Source organism: Petromyzon marinus, chromosome 41 (genome assembly GCF_048934315.1).
Source record: "Petromyzon marinus isolate PM22_M1 ecotype Great Lakes invasive population chromosome 41, UKy_Petmar_22M1.pri1.0, whole genome shotgun sequence".
NCBI classification, from domain to species: Eukaryota; Metazoa; Chordata; class Hyperoartia; order Petromyzontiformes; family Petromyzontidae; genus Petromyzon; species Petromyzon marinus.
Window position 1 is genome coordinate 11,703,835 of NC_133707.1, and position 22,070 is coordinate 11,725,904.

Consider the following 22,070-nt stretch of genomic DNA (forward strand, 5'->3'; position numbering starts at 1 on the left):
AGATTCAGTCGCCGAGTTTTGCGAGACTTTTCCCAAATTTGTTATGCTTCTGACGCTTTCTGTTTAATTTTCTGGTCTGACACTGGTGAGACTAGGCCCTAAAGAAGGCTGTGTCAGTTTCAAAGACAATGCGTATATTATCAGAGGATGTTTTTTTGTTTGCATGTTCACCACAAGTACGTGTGGTTAATGCAGACATTATTCCTTGAAAAAGGTTTTTATTTGGTGTTTGAACATCTTAACATCTGTTTTATTGCCAGAAAGGGTAAAACCTATTCTTATAGCCTCTGACTCTGCGTTGCGTGAGTGAACTTAAGATGGCGTTTAAATACGGCCACCATCAGTGGCACCTTTGAGAATCCGTAGAACCAGCAAGTGGAATAGCTCGCACTCCTACGTGACCAGGGCACCGACGTATTGTGCATTGTATTGCAGCAGCCAGTAGGTCTTCAATTGGATTGAGACACCGTTAAATATAATGCAACTCAAAATACAAAGAGCTCTTAATTTGTAGAATCTCCCCATGGCTGTCTCGAATTGTCCGATACAGGTTTAGACTTCTTCTTCTTTGGTTCTTTCGGTAAAGTCACGTAGAATGAGAATAAAATAATAAATAATAAATAAAATTCTCACGACGTTTCGGCCACAACACAAGTAGCCGTCCTCAGGTGAAGAAACAGGACTGTCCAGAAGACAGCGCTGTCTTCTGGACAGTCCTGTTTCTTCACCTGAGGACGGCTACTTGTGTTGTGGCCGAAACGTCGTGAGAGTTGTATTGTTTTATTTTATAATTTTATTCTCATTCTACGTGACTTTACCGAAAGAATCAAAGAAGATGAATCCTTGCAGTCACGAAAGCTTTAAATCGAGGTTTAGACTTGTCATTCATGAGTAAAAAAAAAACTTATGAATCGTAAAATCCTTTAATTTCAAGTCTCCATAGGAGATTGACTCAGCCAATTGGCTTTCTGGTGCCAACAATGAGTTCCACTTTGTGGGGAGTGGGGGCGATGGTTACCCTGTGGATAGACTACCCTGTACCCAGAGACTGGAACTTCCACCACTAGCTTAGGGCTGTCACAAAGATGCGCATTGCCCTATTGCTTATTTGAACAGGGAAACATTATGACTCTTTGGGCCTAGCCACTGACCAAGCGATTAGCTGTTAGCTTAGCCACTGCTGAAGGCCACTAGCTACTACCTTGGCCAATACACAGGCCATTCGCCGCTTACTTTGGTCACTCGCCAAGTCGCCACAAAGGCTACAAGACAGACCACGAACCACGATTTATACACTAGCTAGGCCCTTAGCTAAGAGCTTGGCCACAAACCAGGCCACGGGCCAGGCCACCACTCTCCATCACTGCGGCGCCGTTGTTTTAGGCCGGAATACGGGAGCCTGACCTGATTGGGCACGTAGTGGCAGTATTTGCTTTGGCACACTGCTGGCATTGGTGATAAGGAGCCGACCGTTTTGACTGCGTCGGGAGGGCCAGCCGCTGTTAATTTATAATTGGATTCGCCCCCTAACGTGGCAGCAGTCCAGAGTCACGCGCCTCCCCCCCTGCCCTTCGTGCTTCTTGAGAAAGCTTTTAAAGAGGCAGATTTCTCACGGTCAGTGAGGGAGAGAGAAGGCTGTGCATTGAACACTGGATGTAGACCACCATCATCTATGGTTGTTTATAGATAGACTGGTCTCTGGCACGGCTGCGACCAATAGAGATGAGTGCTGATCCAATGCTATCTTAGGGATCACCTTTTTCTTTCAGCAGCCAATCATTCTACAGCGCACAGATAAATGAAGTACCATTTTGTGGGAAATCATCACCCTCATTGGTTCTTTATTTAGAAGTGGGACCTTGTTTATACAGGAACAGCAGATAAATGTATGTATGTAGAATTTAAAAACAAATTGACAATGATTAACTTGTACCAGGCAAAACAGGATGCCATTGTGGAAAACATGCAGCCTAATTATGTTTCCCTAACACAACTATTCAGCGGCAATCCTGCAGAAACACTGTCCCTTTGTAGATTTTTAAGAAATTTCCAGTGGTTCTGGACTCTTTGAGTGTAGATAAGCACTGCCTGGAGTTCGCAGACGGTGGAAGGGATGCTCTGTGGTTAATCAGACGCAACCTCATTTTCACCAAGTCCGAACATCATTGGCGTATTAGTTACGGGAGACACACGTGCGTTTATATGCAACGACAAGCCATAAAACCCTTGCTAGCTAGCGGGTATCTTTCACTTTGTTCATTCGTGCACCGTGTGCACCACTTGTCTAAGTAATTTACAACGAGCGGCACCGTCGAACTCCCAGCTCTGTTTGAAGCCCTGGGTCAGTGGTGGAAGTTCCACATTGATATGGCTGGGGCCAGTCTTATCTGTACGACGACCACCGATGAAGTTTCGCAAAGTGTCACCGCATCCAACGTCCTTGCGCCGGAGCTGCCCAGAGCCACGTATATTTGCAAATCAATGTCGACCGCAATACAAAAAAAAGGAACCGGGCGTGCATTTGCCCTGACACGCTCTAGTTAACGAGCTCGGAGCTTCACCAGAAAAGTTGCCGGCTCGTTAAGCATCTCCGGCTTTATCGGAGGGCTCCCTGCAGCAGCGTGCGGGGGCCGGTGTTAGGTTGCACACTCTCTTTGCTCCAAGCTCTTTGGAATCGGAGCTGGCCGCGTGTTTTTAAGTATAGCAGGTGTGTAGCTCAGCTGTGCTTTGGGTAAGAGTGTTAAGGATTATGGCACCGAAGCGAGCGGTGATCGTTGCTTGCTGGGAATTGCTGTCCCCTACAAGAGCAGTAGGGGGTGCTGTTTCCTGCGTTCAGGGAGTGAGGCACTTATCCCCTCGGTGTGTCTCTCGTTGAGACTCTCCCCTCTGGGTGTCTCAGTGAGACACTCTCCCCTCTGGGTGTCTCAGTAGAGACACTCTCCCTTCTGAGTGTCTCAGTGAGACACTCTCCCCTCCGGGTGTCTCAGTGAGACACTCTCTACTCTGGGTGTCTAAGTGAGACTCTCTCCCTCTCGCCCCTTTGTGTGTCTCAGTGAGACGCTGTCCCCTCTGTGTGTCTCCGTGGGACGCTCGCCCCTATGGATGTCTCAGTGAGAGACTCGGCATGTCTCGGTGAGACACTCTCCTTTCTATCGTTTGTGCTCAGCGGTTCCCTTCACCTCCGATGTGGTTTCCCTTTTATGTATGCGTGTTCCTTCCTAAGTCTTTGTATTGTACAGAGACGGTGCACATGAGTTACTGTTGACTTTTCCAGATTACTCTTGCAAATGACTCATCTGGCTCTCTTTGAATTCTCAGCTGGTTTAACAAATTCACCAGAAACTTGGTTGATCTCGAACGCTGATGGGTGCCGCCGTGCGCACGTGCTGCCCCTTTCCAGGTCTGCCCGTACAGGTTCGAGACTCGGCCCTGGCCCTCAAGGATGAGATGCCCAAGTCGGACGTCAACAAGGAGTACTACACGCAGAACATGGAGCGCGAGGTATGTATCTTGTACTTCTTTCTCACTGTGTGTAGCCAGTTTAACATGTAGGCCTTCGCGACCAATATCATCCATAATACAGGTTTTTTTTGGGTTACATCATTTTGGGTTACATCATGATGTAACCCAAAAAAAACCTGTATTATGTGTGTTGCCAACTGCACTAATTGGAGGTAGCCCTTAGGGCGTGACCCACACGCCCCGTGGCCCACGCGACCCTCGACTCTGCTGTTCGTTTATTATTAATGCGGGTCTGCATCAAAATACATTGTTGTACTGCGCTTCTATGCTCCCCACCTTTAACAACTCATGTGGTGAAGTACGGTAAAATGTAACGCATACCCCATAACCCGTGCGTTGTACATTAATATAACGTTTTACTCCAATCAGGTGGTTTGTTATCGATGAGGTTCGCTGCTCTATTCAAGAATGTTCTTCTTTATTTGCTTGATTTGCCCTGTTTGCCTCGTGTGTGCCACCCTGTCTCGTTATATTCCCACGCACGCATGCGGGCACGTCGCCAGACCGTTTGCATATAATTTACATAAATCACAAGTGACCGAACATACGCGACTTGGTGTGTACATCTTGCGCGTAATGATCTCGTCATCGCCCGATGAACTGACGCGCCGCCACTCGGCCGTTACGGGGAACGTGGTGACAGTGCCGCCGCCCTTCTCTGTGACCCTGCGACCCCGCGTGGCAGATCCAGAACTCTGACGGCACGACGCCCGTGGGCTCGCTGGGCAAGGCGCAGGCGCCCAGTGACATGCTGCTCAAGCTGGCGCGCACCACGCCCTACTACAAGCGCAACCGCCCGCACATCTGCTCTTTTTGGGTGAAGGGCGAGTGCAAGCGCGGGGAGGAGTGCCCCTACCGGTGAGTGCCGCCCGGTGGCCACGACGGGCAAGAGCGGTTGGGCTGAAACAAAAAAAGTGACGAGTTTTCCCTTGAGTTGGCAATGGAGTGCATGCCTGTGCATTGAGCGGTGGCACAGCGTTTATCGCACCGCATTACGAACCCTGCGACCCGAGTTTGATTCCCACTCGCGACCAATAACGTTGGTGAACATTTGATCAGGTCCTGTGCCCTCCCCTAGGTTGACTCGGCCGTAAACGAGTACCCGGCGCAATGTGTAAACACCAGCACTGGGTAGCTACAGGCGGCCGTGCGTGGTGTGACCAGCCACCCCCTTGTATGTCGTGCCGGCCTTAATAGGTGCTCACGAACAGGCACAATACGGCGGTTCTTCGTGCCGCCCGTGTACCCGCCATGTGCTCCCCACAGGCATGAGAAGCCGACGGACCCGGACGACCCCCTGGCTGACCAGAACATCAAGGACCGCTACTATGGCATCAACGACCCCGTGGCCGACAAGCTGCTGCGGCGTGCGTCCAGCATGCCGCGCCTCGACCTGCCCAGCGACCGCACCATCACCACGCTCTACGTTGGCGGCCTGGACGACTCCATCGGAGAGACGCAGCTGCGGTCGGTCGCTCGCTTCCACTCCACCAACGTGTCCCCATGTGGTCCACCATCCTCCCTTCCTCTCTTCTCGCCCACTGCTCTGCCTAGCACTCTCACCTCCTCGCACTCCCATCAACCAGTCCCACACAAACTCTTTGGTTCTTTCGGTAAAGTCACGTAGGTATAAAATCAAATAAATCGCGACGTTTCGGGCGCAACACAAGCGTCCTTCATCAGGTGGGAAAGCATGGTCTGCTGCTGAGGCAGACTGTTTTAAAACGTTTGAAATGGGTGTAGCCCTAGGGTTATAAAGAAGTGACCGGGGCTAGTGATGTTAATGTGAGAAATTAGCATGTAACTGTAAGATTGGAGAGCGGCCTCCTTGACGAGGGCACAGAAGTGGCTATGTTAACGTGAGAGATTAGCATGTTAATGTAAGAACGAAGAGTGGTGCAATCCAAAGGCATGAGTGCAACCCAATGGGTGCAATCCAAAGGACATGTGAGTATGAGAGTGCAATCTAAAGGCACGAGAGTGCAATGCAAAGGACATGTGAGCATGAGAGATCTAAGAGAGAGGCATAGAGAGAGAGAGACACAGAGTCGGAAATAACAGCTGACATAGGTAGGATGGGAACATCACAGTCAGTTAAGACTTTACCTGGTTAATAACGTCCTTCCAATGATTGCTCAGTTTGTACCCATCCTCTCCGTTGAAGTTGTGTCTGTGTTTATATATCTGGATGGCTTCATGAACAAATCTCTGAAGGTAGCCGGTAGGTTTGCAGAGTACCTCCGTCTTGGAAAAATCTATTTCGTGTGAGCCCACAGCGTTAAAACAATGATCGGCAATGGCAGAGGTATTGATCCTACCGTGTTTCAGATCTGCCTTGTGTTCACGAACACGGTCCGAGACATGTCGTTTCGTTTTCCTAATGTAACTGCTACCGCAGCCACAACTTAGTTTGTAGATACCAGGGTATTGCATGTCAGAAATCACATCCTTTACAGATGGGATTAAATCACGGATTTTGTGTACTGTATTGAAGTGAACCTGGATCTTGTGTTTGTTTAAGATTTAAGAAATATTTTTGGTTACCCCTGCTATGTACGGTAAAGTGATGGTTTTGGTTGGATCCTCAGAAGGTTGTCTCCGCATGGGTGTGGAGACAGCTTTGCGGATTGTACGGTCCGTATATCCTTTCATCCTGGGGGCTTGGTGTACGTGCTCCAACTCACTGGCTAGCTGGTGCTGGTCGGAGATGCAACGCGGCCCTATGGTGTAGTGTTTTGATGAGGGAATTCTTCTGGGCTGGATTGTGGTGGGAGTCAGGCTTTAGATAGGCACACAATCTATCTGCCTCCCTCTGCTCTCTCCCACTTGACCTCCCTTTCCTATTTCCCGTTCCACCTGACTCTCTGTCTCCTATCTCCCACTCTCCGCCTGCCACACTCTCCTCTCAATTAATTCCTTGTACCAGAGCCCAATCATGCAACATCACTGCCTTCGAGCCATATCCATTGCCCTTGATGTGTTGAACTTTCGCATTCATTAACATCTTTATAGGGTGACTTGAAGAAAGGTGCTGTATATAGATATAAAATAATATAATAAGAAGGAAGAGGTAAAAACAGTCTATTCATCCTCACGATATAATGTTTATTCTTTGGACTGCATCTTCCATTCAGTTTTCGCTCTTTGGGTAAGATAATTGGGCAATAGGTATTGGGCTTTACCTTTCAATCTGAACGGGCACTCATGTGGTTGGAGTACTTGACTTGCATTAAAGAGCCGACCTCCAAACCATGGACCGTTTCCCTTCGCACTCCCTGAGTATATAGGCATGAAGGCGGCTCTCAGATGGATTTATTCACAGTTCACCAACTCTCAAACTCTGCAATGGAGTGGCCATATCTCTTCCAAGTGAGTCTCTCGTCGTTGATCTACTTTGGCCGTACGAAAGAAGATTGCAGGGTGAAATCGGGTGAGGATTCAATGATTTGCAGGGGCCGTAGGTTCCCTGCTCACCTGCCCCTCCACTGAGAGACGGAGGGTGTCGGTGCTGAGTTATCACAGTGGCTTTTGTCGTGCACAGGAACCACTTCTACCAGTTTGGGGAGCTGCGCAGCGTGACGGTGGTGCCGCGTCAGCAGTGCGCCTTCGTACAGTTCACGACACGGCACTCCGCCGAGCAGGCGGCCGACAAGTCCTTCAATAAGCTCATCATCAACGGGCGGCGCCTCAACATCAAGTGGGGCAGGTGGGTCGCGCCACCTACTCCGGCATGTGCCACGTCATGGTCGCATGACCTCGCCCCGGCCTTGACCCCGGACTCTGCTGAACTCCGCTCGAGTTCGCCACCGCGCAGGCCCTTTGCGGTCGGGCTGCGTCGCTCTCCTGACTTGCGTATTTTTTGGGGTCCTGCCGCCGCGTGTTTGTGCTTCGCGGCGCGATGGCCGACGGTTCTCCCCACGTGCTGTAGGAGCCTCTTCAGGAACTGAATTACGAGAGAATTGGACAACCGTGCCGAGCAGGACTGTCAGAACAAAATCGTGAGATTCATCGAGTCTTTTCAGAATCTGTAACAAACACATGCCAGGATAGAACACGTAATAGGTTCTGTTACGTCTTCTTGTGTTTTCAAGCACTCTTTGTAAATAGTGAAATGTTTACTTGACACATAGCGCATTAAAACTGACACATTTACAATTATTGGCGCAGGGTCATCCGTAACTGGTGTGCATGACAGTTAAAGATATTACCTGCTTAGATAAAGGATGTCGGCGTGATTGAATTTAAAAAAAATGTTGTGTGGAGAAGACTGCGGTGGCTGGTTAGTGTTGTGCTCAGGTGACTGTGGTGATGGGCCCGTGGTGATGGGCCCTTGGTCCTGGTCTCACATTCGGAAGAGAAAATGAATCCCATCGGGCCCATTTTCTCCTCCTGTTCCACCTTCAGGTTGATCGATACAAATCTTAATCTACTGTTCCACAAGACCGCCCGGGCTTTTCACGTGAAAGCGCTTACAGACACGCAAACACTGATGTGACAGACGTCATCAACGGCCGAGAAAGATTGTGAATCCACATGCCAGTAGCATCCGTTAATTAACACACGCTACATGTTGACGACTTCCTTGCAAAACCGCGAGCTGCAATTGTCGTGCGTGGGTTCGACTTCCCGAAGTGCTAAAACTATAAAACGAAACTTTTTTATATTACCAGGTTAGGCCCGCTGAGCTATTAGCTCATTATCAGAAGCGACCTGGCCACAATTGATGGCCCAGTAAAGTGGCTTACCATGTGGACATTTCTAGCAGCCAAATACTCGTAAGCTCTAAACACAAGTTTCTAAATGTGGTGGGAAAAAACGGAGGACCCGGAAAAAAATTAGCGTGACCACGGGGAGAACATGCAGACTCCAAATATACAGCAGGCGTCAAAGTCGAGATTGAACCCACGACCTACTGTGTTCCAGGCGAGGTAGTTAACATCTTGCTCCGGCCCAAAACGCGGAGTGGCCGGCAACAGACGGCATACTCCTGCAGGGTATAATCGTCAGCAGTTGATACGCGACGATGCCGCTCGGCGAAACGTTCACTCCGCTGCGTCACGAGCAGGCAACATCCCGCGGTGCGAGCGCTCATTTACATCCTTTTCTTTGCCGAGTGAGCGGGAGTGGTGGCGCAGTGGTTGGCGCACTCCACTGTGAACTCTGACCTGGGTTTAAATTCCAGCCAAGGCTAACATCAGTGGGGGTGATGATGTGAGCCAACCCACATTGAGCAGTGGAAACAAACACGTGTGTGTGTGTACTGTGATCTGGTGAGCGATAGTGTAGCGGTTAGTGTGCTGCGCTACGAACCCATCGACCCGATTATTTGAACCGGTCCTGGGCCCTCCTCAGGTCGACTCAGAGTGCCTCGTGTGATGTGTAAACATCGCTACGAGGGGGTTGGGCGTGGTGTTGGCCACCACACACTCCCTTGTGTGCCGTGGCGGCCTTCATAGGTGAAGTGTGTTCGTTGGTTGTGTGTGCGGTTAGGCTGTCAAATGCTTGACCATTGTCTAGTGCCGTTGTGAGCCCACTGACCTGGGTTCCATCCTGAGCCCTACCCAACACCATTGGCAATTGGTGTGTGTGTGCTTGGTATGGGTGCCTCCAAGGTTGATTTAGCAAAAAGTCAGTACGTAGCTACTACTTATTTTAGATCGGTTGCTTGCAGTGCTGGCCACTTCACCCCTTCTTAATGCCTGCTTAACTACACTTGCCTCGAGCATTCGTATAGGGGTGGGGTGGGGGTAATCGTTGAGTGATTTTGTGGTGATGTTAATCTATTCGCATATGTACATTTATAATGACATACACTCAACTGACTTTGATATATGCAGGGCTACGTTATAGGTAGCATGGAGGGCAGTGCAGCATAATCATCTGTTGTACTGTGCTTCAATGTCTGTGCTCCCCACCTTTACCAACTCTCACTTACCGGTGTGGTGAAGTATGGTCAAATAACCACTGTGACCCGCACGGTGTGGTGAGGGCCATCATCCGACAGTGGATTTACAATGAGCTGTACATGTAAATAAAATAAATAAATGTCGAGAAAGGTGTGTTGAAAATGCTGGTTTATGCAACTGCTGGCGTAAGAGCTTCCAGTAAAGCAAACTTGGCCTACTCTTCTACATTGACTAGAACACGTTGGAAGAGGTGGGTCTACCCACACTCTACCCCACCACACACAACCAGCTCACTGGCTAACCTTGGTGGCCAATGATTCTCTCCACCTGCATGTACTTACTTGCACGTACACGACCGAGTCTTGGCTTAAAACCAGACATCGAAGTGCGTGACCAGAATCCTGATGGAAAATCCTTCTGCAGTGTTGGCACAAATTTGGCTAAAGCTCCATTGTCACCGGCGCCGGCCAAAACGGGGTTTAGTGAGACTGCTGTGACGCGGGCTGCTCGCACGATGCGATTGCGCTGACCTGCCGACCTTGGTCAGCAGAATAACGCGCCCCGTGTGCGGGCAGGCGGGCGGCACACAGACCCCTGCAAGAGACGCAGCTCCACCCGGCGGGTGATGTATGGCGAACATGTGCCCCGGCCGTCTTGCGTCTACCGAATGCCGCTTATTTTCGGATTCCTGCTGACTAGGGAAAGGCCGATTCGTTCGGATCTTGCCCCTATTTTTTGAAATCGCTGAACGGGGCATATTTCTTGTGCTTCTCACTCCACGGAGGTGCCACGGGGGAGCTAATGCTGCGGCTCTGCCGTCGCTCGCCCCCGGCCGGAGAGTGAGAAATCATCGGACCGTTAAGTTGTCGCCATGCCGTGGTGATGTTGGCCTGACTGGGCGGCGCTGTCGGAGCGCACATGCAGTTTAAAGGTCACGAGTGAAAGTATCAGTCTAGTTCAGTGTGGTCCAACAGTCGGGCGCGGGACCCGATGGATTAAAACCTCACACGATTCACCAATTGAAATTCATTTCTGGACCTGGGATTCGTGCTTCTAATTGTCTTCATGTGCCATTCTCTATCTGCCTGTTGGATGAAGTTCCTCCCCAAGTTGTGACCACTTCTCAGTCTTGTGATGCAGCAAGCCATCTGACACCTGCACATGGGCCTGGTTAGTTTCATTGCCCTTTGTCATCGCATAATCACAAGCGGCATGCAGTGGTTCATGTTTATTTTATTTGTTTCACGGATGACAGTCCCGATAATTTTATACAGCAGATCCATGGTGCGTAAGCACAGCAACAACAACAAATACAAAAGATCATCAACATTGCAGAGAACGAGTACATGGATATTGCACAACTAACAAACGAGGTATTTTATGGTCGCAGAGTGTGACGTGGTGAGTTTGATTTCCAGCCAGTGGTAACTGATATCTCAACCACCTTTGCTTTCCTTCCCCTCTTCCATCCCATACCGACCAGCATGGCGAAGTATGGCCAAACAACCCCATAACCGATATGGCATAGGGAAGTCCTCATCCAACAGTGGATTTATAAAGGGCTGTACATTATAGTTATTATTATCACAATAAATACAATTTTATGGGCAGGTATTTGAGACCGCATTAGATGTACACCATGTGAAAATGGATTTACATGAGACCCTAACCCAAGCGCTAAGGGACCAACAGGTGGCGATGGGTCTATTAGCGTGCGTTGCGGGGGGAGGGGTCCATGGAATCTGCAGCACTCTGCCCGTCTTGCGCGCCGCTGACTTGGCTTCCCACAATCACTTTGAGCGCTCCGCGACACGGCTATCCGTCACGGGCTCTGCGGGGGAGATCGTCCTTATCAGCTGGGTGCACACCCCACGCTCCTAAAAAGGCCGAAAGCCACCCGTGTAGTGCGACACCGGCGGGCCGCTTGCGAATTCCCCACCGGTGGCGGTGGCCAATGGCCCGGTCGCGCACGGGAGCCTTGACACGACCGGCTGGTTACCGTTTCTTGCTGGGCGGAAGCTGCGATGACACCGTGCCGTTCCAACCCCCCCCCACAGCTTGCTGATCCCTCTGCTGCGGCGTCGTGAAATGCCCACGCGGGCTGTACCGTAACATCCTATGTCGCCCGCGATAATTAAGACTGCGACCAAAAAATACAGGGCACACACGCGGCGTCTTAGTAGAGCCGTCTCTTACTGCGCCCTCCCCATAGCCTCATCGTGTTCTCCAAGGAGCGGTGGTTCTCCGTGCGTCAGTCACCTGACGATATTTGTCTTGGCTCTCATTGGAGCCGTCCAAGGTTGGGTTGTTGTAAAGGGTGACCTACTAACATCTTCATGCATATGTGCAGTCCTTTGTCAATGGACTGCTGCATGGGGATCGCCCCATGCCGTGTGTCGTGGGGGTTTTTTCAGCTTACTGCTCGCTGGTCAGTGGATTTTGCTGCACTGCCCTCTGCTGCTCACTCCGTAGCCACACAGCAGCCTATAATACTGGTTGTTCGGTGGTCATCCTTCCAAACCTGAACAGATTTGAACCTTTTGCCAGATGGCCCGTGTGACACGTAGCCTTTGCGTCCACCTGCAAACGTGCGTGAACCGCCCCCTCCACGACTTTTCGCGCACGCCCACCACGAAGTTCGTTCTCTCAAACGCCATTTCCCGTTGAAGGAGCGCCACCCTTTCCTCCCCCCCCCCCCCATTACCCTGCCCCGCCGTGAAGGCCCTGGGAAAACTTTACGGCCACGATCGACAAAAATAAGACAAAGAAAGTGACCGGTGGCGATGCCATCGAGCGTGTCAGCGGCGAGTGACGCCAGCCGCTGCTGCCGCCTCCGTCTTCTCCCAAGGGTGGCACGACCTTGCTCTCTCGCAGCCGGGCAAGGATTCGGGCGCAGTTCCACGGAAATCCGAGTGTTATTTCTCGCCGCGGAGAATTCATCCTGAAGAGGAGGTGGAAACACTGGGTATTTGGTGCCGCTATGTGTGTATGTGATCAAGTACTACGTTGGAGGCAGGATCGTTGGATGTTTGCGCCAGAGGTCACTGTGTGGTGGCCAGCAGTTGGCAGTGCAAACAAGTGGGTTCCTTCTTTTCCGTCATTTATGTTGATTGTGCGCATGGATTGCCCTCGCGCTCGCAAAGCACTCATTGCAAGACCAATCGCCCAAACATCCCGATGCTCGACCCTCCTGAAAAGGGAGTCTTGGGAGTCGATGTGATATGTACCGTTTTTAATTATTCATCGTAACATCTGCTCGCATCAGCCAGATGCTGGACGTCTGAAGCTGACCATGTGGTGGGATATTTTAAGAGCAGACCTCGGAGAGCAGATGTTGGCCACAGTTATTGTGGGAAAGAGCAGTGGGAATGAAGCAGTGGTCTGATGGCATCGTTGGTATTGGCTATGATGACCTCTTGACCTTCACGCCTGTTAAGTTTCATGAGCCATTAAATGTCGATTTCCGTCGAGTTTTCAGATTTCCGTCGAGTGAGGAGTGTTCTTCCTGCTCTGTTTAATTGTAGTTTGTGAAACTCAATTCCACCGGGCCACACGGTGACCAGGAAGATGGCAGCACAGCAAGTGGGCTTCCTCGCGCAAGCAAAAACGCTCATTCAAATTATTTGGCCAAACTTCACAATGCGAGACTGTTCTGAGAAACATCTTGAGGTTCAGTGACAATGTCATGGATGAAATTACATCATCATTGTCATCGTCTCTATGATGTGTGTGTTTCTCAATCTCTCCTCGCAGGTCGCAGGGAGCACCGAGACCACGGGAGGAGATCAGGGCTGGCAAGGCCATGACGGATACGGGAGCCAGGCTAGAGCCTGTACCGGGCCTGCCGGGAGGTACGCTGTTCATACAGCAGTAAACGGCACAGCGTCACGCAGTGCACACAGACTTAACAGTACACAGTATAGCAGCACCATGGCACAGTGGCACACGCCGGAGCTACACAGCGCAGAAGCACATTAGAAGGCGCACAGAACAGCAGCGCACAGTTAACAGCAGCACATCGCATCACGTGACACAGTGGGTCACATAATGCAACAGGAAGGCTGCACGGTGCTCGAGCTGTGCAATGGAGTGAAGCCCGACAACGGATCTCTCTCTCTCCGCTCTCGTTCCATTCCCGCGTCCTCCACACCGGCAACCTCGACCGCTGGTCGACTGCCTCAGTGAAACTCCACCCAATGGGGAGGCCGCTCGCTCCATTTAGCTGTGCCCTCCTTTGGCTGCCACTCTGTCGTTAGTCTCGACCATTTGCAACCCTTTATCAATGCACTGCTGGATGAGGGTCGCCGCATGCTGTGTTGGTCGTGGGGGTTTCTTTGATCGTACTTAACTCTGTTCAGTGGATACCGCTGCACTGCCCTCTCCTGCCCTTGACGTAGCCATACAGCAGCCTATAATACTAGTTGTGTAAAGTGGTCCTCCTTCCAAGCACTGTTCAGGCTAAACCCTGCTTAGCTTCTAAGACCTGACGAGGTTGGGCACATTCCAGGTGGTTGACTCATGGGCCTCTTTTATCACCATATTTTAAACTTGATGAGACTTCAACCTGTTGCCAGACGGCCCGTGTGACACTTAGCCTTCACATCCACTTCTAGCCGTGACGTGTCCTGCCCAAGCCCAATTTCTTCTGTAAAGGGCCAGTGTGTTGTCTCTAATGTGCGTGTGCGTTTGTAATCCACATGTCACTTCCAATGACTCGGTGTAATTTGCTGCACGTGCCTCCCCACGCTGCTTTGTACACCTTTCAGCTTTTGTTCCGAACTATGCTAAATTAAACCTTTTTTTTCTTACCAGGTGAAGCCCACTGAGCTATTAGCTCTCTTTTTGGAAGTGAGCTGGCCACAAAAGATGGTGACTTATCACATGGAAATTCATAGCAGCCAAATAATCTAAACGCATGTTTCAGGGAGAACATGAAAACTCCAAATATACAGATGTCAGGGTCAGGATCGTACCCATGACCTCCTGCAAACCAGGCGAGAGAGAGAGAGCATCTCGCCACCGTGGCGACCGTACGTTGCATCTCTGCTCGTTCTTAATTCATGCAGGGTTTTTTTCTTCAGAGCAGTTGCTGAGCACAAGGCCCAACAATACAACCCGTCAAACAGCCAGCAACAAACGGCTCGAGCAAAGTGCTGATAGATAAAAGTGAAACACTCTTCTTGAGTAAGGTTATTCTTGTGATAAGAACTTGGGGAGAAAGAGACAATGATGGCAGGGAATTCCAAAGTGGAGCGGTGCGAGCGAAGATGCAGAAAGGGAAGTCAGGTGACCGTGCGGGTTGTGGCGAGTATGCTGATGAATGGACGTGTGGGTTCGCGAGTGAGTGTGGTTAGTGCACTCTACTACGAAACCAGCAAACGCGAGTTCGAATCCCACTCACGACTAATAACAGTCGCGAATATTTGAACCGGCCCTGGGCCTGCCCTAGATCGACTCGGCCTTAAATGAGTCTATAGTGCAGTGTGTAAACATCAGCACTGGGGAGACAAAAGTGTCCAGGAGTGGTGTTCGCCAACCACCCCCTCGTATGCCCTGTCGTTCTTCATAGCAGCTACTTGCTAACAACACTCGTCCCAAAAGTCTGTTAAAGGCTGTACGGGGAACCTTTGTCTTGTGTGGGTGGGACATTGAGAGAGTGCTGTTGTGACCCGCAAGTGCGTTGGTTGAACACTGCATGGACCAGACGAAACTGTCATTCTGGTCGACCGAATGGGGGAAGAGTCGATAGGTCCCCCTACCCTTGCGTCAAATGTACAAGCGTGGGCTTGATGTGGGGGTGCGCACACACCTGACACGAGCCCCCTCCAAGTCACCTCGACCCCCACCGGCGCCCGTGCCATCTCTGCAGGGCGCACGGAGCCCCGGCTGGGGGGGCCCCGCAGCTGCCCACGCGGCTTGGCACGCGCTCGCTAATCTCAAGGATCCGCGTGCGCCGCAGCGGAACGGCCGCAGCTGCTGCGTTCCTGGCAGCTTGGAAAGAAAACCGACTTTTAATTTTAATTCGGAGATATATTTAACATTTTCCACCAATTATACCCGATTGTTCCTTTGGCTTGCTGAACGCACGGAGCGAGCGAAAAAATCCCCCCCGTTTCCGTTTCGCTCTGGATATTCCCCCAAACCGGCCCGACCGACCAGCGTTGCGGGGGTTCGATTCGCCGGGGATTCGCCCCACGTACTTAGTGGGCGGCCCACGGTTCTCTTCACCAGAGCGGACGAGACGGCGCATCGGCTCGCCACGGAAATGTCACGCGTTTGCGTCAGCCTCTCCGGCTTGGCGCTCGACTGAATTAGCGGCCAATGAAACGTCGAGGGGCTGGGCTTTGTGGGCTTGGCAGCGGTGCAGAAAAGCGCAGGCCGAAAATACAATCGCGCCGAACTTAATACATAACGCACGGCGCGGTGCCTCTTGCTCGCAATGACTGAACGGGGGGTGGGGGGTGGGAGGGGGTCACAGATAAGTTAAATTTGCATAATACGAATTGGCTCACATTATATATGCTGGACCCTGCCATGGCGATGATGGGAGAATTTCACCGCTGGCGCCAGCCTGCTGCTGGAGATGAGCAGTTGCACGCTTGGCCATCGGGGCAATGTGAGCAAAGAGACGCCGTGTATTTTTTGACCACGATAATTGTGCAAAGAAGGAGGTCGAGTTGCTGCCTCGCTTAAACAAAGTTGGTTTTCTGGTTTGGTTTGAGACGTGCATCGCTTGTGCATTGCAAGATTAACTTTTGAGCTAAATCAATAAAAATCCATTTACAAAGAAATGGCGTAGTGCCGGCTCCCCATTCCCCCGTCACGTGCCGTGCCAGCCCGGCCTTAATAGGTGCTCGCGAACAGCACTTGCCCCCTGACAGCTTGTTGAAGGCTACATGGGGGGGATCTTTTTCTTTGTTTGTCGTGTGAGCGCTTTGCGTCTGTACCTTTGCAGCGCTGCCGCCGCTGCCCCCGATGAGCGGAGGAGAGTCTGGCGAGGAGCAGACGGAGGCGAATTACTTCAACCTGCCCCCGGCCGTGTCCCTGCCCCCACCGCCCCCCCTCATGGGCATGAGGCTGCCACCACCGCCCGCAATGGGCTCCATGCCCCCGGGTAAGGACCCCCCCACGTGTCTATCGCTCGCTCAGCACGCTTGGGGGTGGGGGGGGGGGAGGCGATCGCAGCCTGGGCGTTGGTGACCGGGTCTGTGGTATACGCGGACAGCTGACGAGGAAGGAGCCGTTGGGTTGTGCTGTGAATGTGTTGTCTGCAGCGATTAGGCCATGTGATCGTACTCGGCTACATAGCACTTACTAAACAACAGCCAGCACGAGCACTCAACCACCCAGCACCGGAATCGCAGTATTACCGCGAGAACGCCCAGCCCGACTCTCAGGGCCATAGTGTTCTTGGCACGGGCCCTGGTGCTTAGCGCATCAACATTCCCTCGGCGTTACCGTCCTGTCCTCCAACAGGTGCTCGCTAACAGCGGTTTTCCTGCCGTCCATGGCACTAAACAGGACCGTTGCCTCTGATATAAACTATGAAAATGCATTGGCTGCGTGAATACCCTCGTGTGTTCCAGGCATGCCAGATGCCCACATGGTGCACTCACGCCATGGGTTATTTAATTGGCGCTGGGCGAGCTATGAATAGTGCCCATTAGTGGCGCGTCACGTGCCCGGGGGGGGGGGTCGGTGGTGGTGGAGACGGTGGCGGGCATAAGGACAGGTGGGAGCAGCCCACTTGGTCGCTTAAGTGCACCCCGCCCACTCCATCTCTCTTACCGGATTCTGATTCCTGCCCCCAGACCCCCCCCCACCCTCTCCCATCGATTCGTCCCAATTCGTTGACCTCCGCGTAAACACCGAGACGCGTTTGGTTCTTGAGCGAGGGAGACCGCTCATACGGTCGTTGCCCTGCGTTGAGCCGCCAGCTGACAAACCACTGTGGTCCATTTATTACTTTCAATGCAAAGATGCCTCGTTAGTTGTTCTTGTGTTATTTTATTGTTTTGCGTCGAACTAGGACTCGTTCCTAACAGAGTGGAGTCCTCTCCTATAAGTTAACCAGAATTCGTTTAAGTAAACCCAACTCCACCGATGTGACACTGTGTCGAAAACCGGTGCAGAGCTGTATTCAACTACTCCTTCTTAAAAATATATATGTGGACTCCCAGAAGGCTGTGCAGCCAATGGGATGTCGAAAAAAACTTTTATTGTTTTTGATGTGGGGAGACAAACATGGGAAAGAGGCGAATGTCCTGCTTGTGTTTACTTTGGTTTAAGACGGGAGACCGCTGAGATTCACTCGTGCGGTTGAGACGAGAGACCCGCAGCACTGTTGATGCCTTCTCTTTTTTTACCCCTTGAGAGACCCTTGACATCTGCCTCCTCTTTGGCAAGGGCAGGGAGGCTTCAAAAGAAACAAAGTTGTTAAGCAACATCCATTTTTAAACAATCCTTTCAAAGGTTTCTTTTTTTACGTGTTTTATTGCTTTGACACGCCACAATGACCTGCTTCTAGCGAGGGGTGAAGCGCAGTGGTTTACGTAACGTAGACTCGTGCCGACTTGCAGGCCTGTGCCATTAGGGGTCCCCTCAGCTTAATAAAGGCAGCACTCTGCCTTTATGTGTCCAAGTATTCGAAACTAAAACTAAACTGTTTTTTTACTCTATTTTACCAGGTAAGCCCCACTGAGCTATATGCCTCTTTTTTTTAGAAGTGACCTGGCCACAAATGATAGCTCAACGAAGTGGCTTGTGTGCAAATGTATAGCAGCCAAATACTCTGAATGCATGTTGATTCTAAATGTGAAGAGAAAAACCGGAGGCCTCGGGGAAAAATCCACGACCACTGGGAGATGCAAACTCCAAATATTTATAGCCATCAAGGTCGGGATCGAACCCTCGACCTGCATATCAGGCGAGGGAGTTAACATCTCGCCACCACAGCGCTCAAGTTTGTTTATACCGGCCCCTTGTGCCGTGCCGGCCTTTAACCAGCGTTCGCATGACAGTTCTGTACAGCGGGTAAGAGAAGCATCCCCGTGCGTGTCCCGTGTGTTCACAGGGTTCGGCCCTGGCGGATTCCTGCCTCCGATTCCTCCGCCGCTGTTCATGAGGGGCCCCGTGCCAATTCACTATCCCTCGCAGGACCCTCACCGCATGGGGGCCCACACGGGCGGAGGGGGAAAATCCCAGCAGTGACTGTCTCCACAAGATTAGCCATCGTCGTCGCCGCCTCCGCCTCCAAGATCTGCTCTCACAATATCCTGCCATTCGGCTTTCTTTGTTCGCTCTGGTCAGCAAACTCGTGGAGACCACTCCAATGCCTCTCCCGGCAATCGGCCCTCCCCGCCATCTTGCACACGCTCGCCCGCCCATACTCTCTTGGTTGACGTACCGCGTATCTGTCTCGGAAATCTGTGCCCCAATGCCAACAACTCTTCACGATCTGCTTCGTAAGATGGTCTCAACAGCGACGCTGCAATGGAACGTCCAGTCAAAGTCTCCCCGTCAGTTGTGCGCAATTTAGTCCTGTTTGCATTTTAATGCAAGTCCGTAAGCTGTTTTCCAAACTACCACTGCAAGTGTGGTTATTGATAAAATAACTTCAAGGGCTGCAAGTTTACTGACCATTCAGCTTATTCCTAACGGCACCGGTGTGTCAATAACTAAGACAACTCCGGAAATGGATTATGCATAAAACTGAAGCTGGACTCGATGCACACAACTGGCACTCGTTCAATTTTGGAATAATTTGTGAAAGGTCTGCATCTCCCTTCTGAAGTGGGCACTGACACAGCTATCGTCTGCATTGGTGGCCTTAAGCCAGTCGTGGATATTCCACATTCCTATGACGGGGCCTGTTTTTTTATTAGGACTGCGGGTTGTTGAACTATTTGGTCATACTTTACCACTGTTGACTTCCCACAAAGTGATACACTCTGTTCTTCTCTAACGAGGTGGTTGCACTCCTGAAAAACACCGTGTTATGGAAAAATCTCATAATTAATGATATAGGGGTAAAGCACAGTCCGCGATAGCACGTGAGATGCGTGTGCAGATGTGTAGCGTCGAGAAGCATCCAGGCTTCCTCCCGTGTGTGATGCTACGCCGAGGCAGCCGTACAACCACTTATTCGTACTCGCGCGACGTAGTTCTGTTCACTCGATCGCGTTATATCCAATTCGCATCACGCGTTATGACAAAAAGTGGCCCCTTAAACTTGCATCGCATTAAATCCAATTCACGTGATGTAAACACCATGCGTTATGGGAGAACAGACTTATTATTTTATTCGCCCCGCAGGAATGATACGCCATGTTGACCCCCGACTGGGCTTTGAACCTGCAGGCTTAATCTTGTGAGTGGAGCTCTCTCTCACCGCAGCGAGCGTGCGAGTGTATGCGCAGCTTGTGTTTGGCTGTGGTGAAGCAGCAGGCACTTGCGCTGCACTGCGCTACCACTCCCGCACCACCGTCCCATCGCTCATGTCACAGCGCTCTTCTCTCCTCTGCCTGCGTTCACCGTTTTGATCGGAGTTGGCTGCAGCTGCTGCTGTCTGCTGCGCTTCTTGCGTGGTTTCGGGCCAGTGCTGCTCCGCGGCCAGGAGGCTGCGGCCCAGGTAAACGTCACGCATGGTGCAGCAGCAGCATCAGCAGCAAGGTGTCCCATGTGACAGCAGGCAGGTCGTCGTTGCTGGGTGGCGTGCGATGGCGGCGGCTCGTGAAGATGCGCGTTATATTGTTTAGCAAGTCAAAAAAGAGTTTGTAACGTGTTCGTTTAAACACGTATTTACGAAAAATGTCCGGGTGTTTTTTTTTATTATTCGAAGCATATGTAAGCTCGTGTCGGGATCTTCCAATATTGGGATAAAGCGCCTTAACTTTGTATTTGCGTTTAATTATTTTGTTCCGTTATCAAACCGGGCCACACGCCTGACAACAAAGTGCGAGCGATTTATCCGCACTCCACGACATTGCTCGCTTGGCTCTGGATTCGTGCCGAGCCGCGCGTGCCACAATTGTACATACGGCTGAGCTTGCACGGCACTCGCGTCCGCGGGAGAGGAGCGGCTCGAAGGGAACTTTGGTGGGGCCACGTAGCTCAGGGTGGTGCCCATTGCCCATGGCGAGACGTAGAGTCGGCACCGCTGATATATCCTAGGTTTAATCCTAGTCGCAGGGCGTGTTCGGTGAAAGCCCACGAGTTTGTGATATTTCGAACGTTGGTCCTGGCTGGGAATCTTACTCTGGTCGCCCCAGTTTATTGTGCAGCGTGCTAACCACCGTTCCACCGCTACACCGTGGCCTAATCCTTACCATAACAATAAACTTGGGTGAAACCAAATACGTCGCTTCTTCTCAATCGGATTTTGTGTTCCCCCATGACCAGATTAAAATTACTAACGGACGTCACATTCCCGTAGTTTTTTTTTGTACGATGTAAGAACAGCTGACTGGATTGTATACGCGTTGGTGGAAAGGCAGTTTGTGCCAATATTTGACGGAAAATGGCCAAATCCCGTTGATTTTCTGTCCATTTGGTCTTTTTTTTTAATTCTCCAAAAACAATTGGCATAAACGCGTATTTTTTGCCCACGGTGCGATTCAGGGAGGCCCAGCGTGAGCCAAGCTTGTTATATGTGCATCACGTGTGATTCAAAATACTTTTTTGTTTGTTTTTACATTATCCCGCTCGCTCTGATTTTAGAACCTTACCGTGCGAAGTCGTTTTTTGTAACCGCGTGCGATGTCCCATCATTTTACGGATTTGTTTTCAGGTTCTCTTGGCATCTTAGTAATAAACGACACCTGTCAAAACAAACGCCCCCTGACGGATCGTGTGCACCACTGTGTTTTCTACGTTTTGGCAGCTTAACAAAACGTGGTGAAATTTCTCGGCGTAGTACGCCGAGCACCGGTGGTAATGTTGCTCGGAGCAAGGCAAGAAAATTTTTCGAGTCGCAACTTAAATTTCCTTCCGGCAGAACCCCCACGTGCTTCTCTTGCAGCCAAACTTACTGCTTCCTCCTATGTCCCAACTCTCCAATACAAAAAAGCATATTTGCGTGATTAATTTTTTTCAACTTGCTCAACTCCTTGAGAAAGGTAAAGTGCATTCTGAAAACCTCAAAGGAAGATGTACGGAACGTTTGGATTTATTTTCATTATCATTCGCCGAACACGGGGATCGTATCCTTTTGTAATTGTCGCCTGGTCAGTAAAAATAGATGCTTAACCCCCCCCCCCACTGCTGTCAATGCTGTTCAGCTGCTAATAGATTTAAACGACCCAGTTGGCAATGCTGTAAACACATAGAGGTTGTTAAAAATTACAACCAGTTTTCATTCAGAAACATTTCTTAATATGATAACACTGCACATGTTATTTGTTACTGATGTAATGGTATGTGTGTGTGGTCAGTGGTAGAGAAACATTTCCTAAACACCGCTTCCTCCCCTGGTGTGGGTTAGCCTCCAAGTATGTTCGTTATTCTGTGCCCAGTTATATTATCTTGGAGAACAGTGTATACACATGCAGCATGTACACTGGGCGTGTCATAGAAGGAAGGCTCATGGGTATAATTCTTCACGTCAGGTTTTTTTAATCACCATTTTTTTATTCCTTTAATTCA

At 50.8% G+C, this 22,070-nt stretch overlaps 1 protein-coding gene across 1 annotated transcript in view; it reads left to right on the forward strand.

Annotated features, from left to right (window-relative positions):
• RBM22 (RNA binding motif protein 22) overlaps positions 1-21,260 on the forward strand; it is a 45,098-nt gene extending 23,838 nt beyond the window's left edge. Inside the window, exons 5-11 of the mRNA XM_032969406.2 lie at positions 3,401-3,501; positions 4,208-4,380; positions 4,789-4,989; positions 7,064-7,228; positions 13,182-13,279; positions 16,384-16,542; positions 18,502-21,260. Of these exons, the coding sequence (XP_032825297.1) occupies positions 3,401-3,501; positions 4,208-4,380; positions 4,789-4,989; positions 7,064-7,228; positions 13,182-13,279; positions 16,384-16,542; positions 18,502-18,638 (1,034 nt within the window). The 3' untranslated portion in view covers positions 18,639-21,260. The remainder of the gene's footprint in view (positions 1-3,400; positions 3,502-4,207; positions 4,381-4,788; positions 4,990-7,063; positions 7,229-13,181; positions 13,280-16,383; positions 16,543-18,501) is intronic.
• The last annotated feature ends 810 nt before the right edge of the window (positions 21,261-22,070 follow it).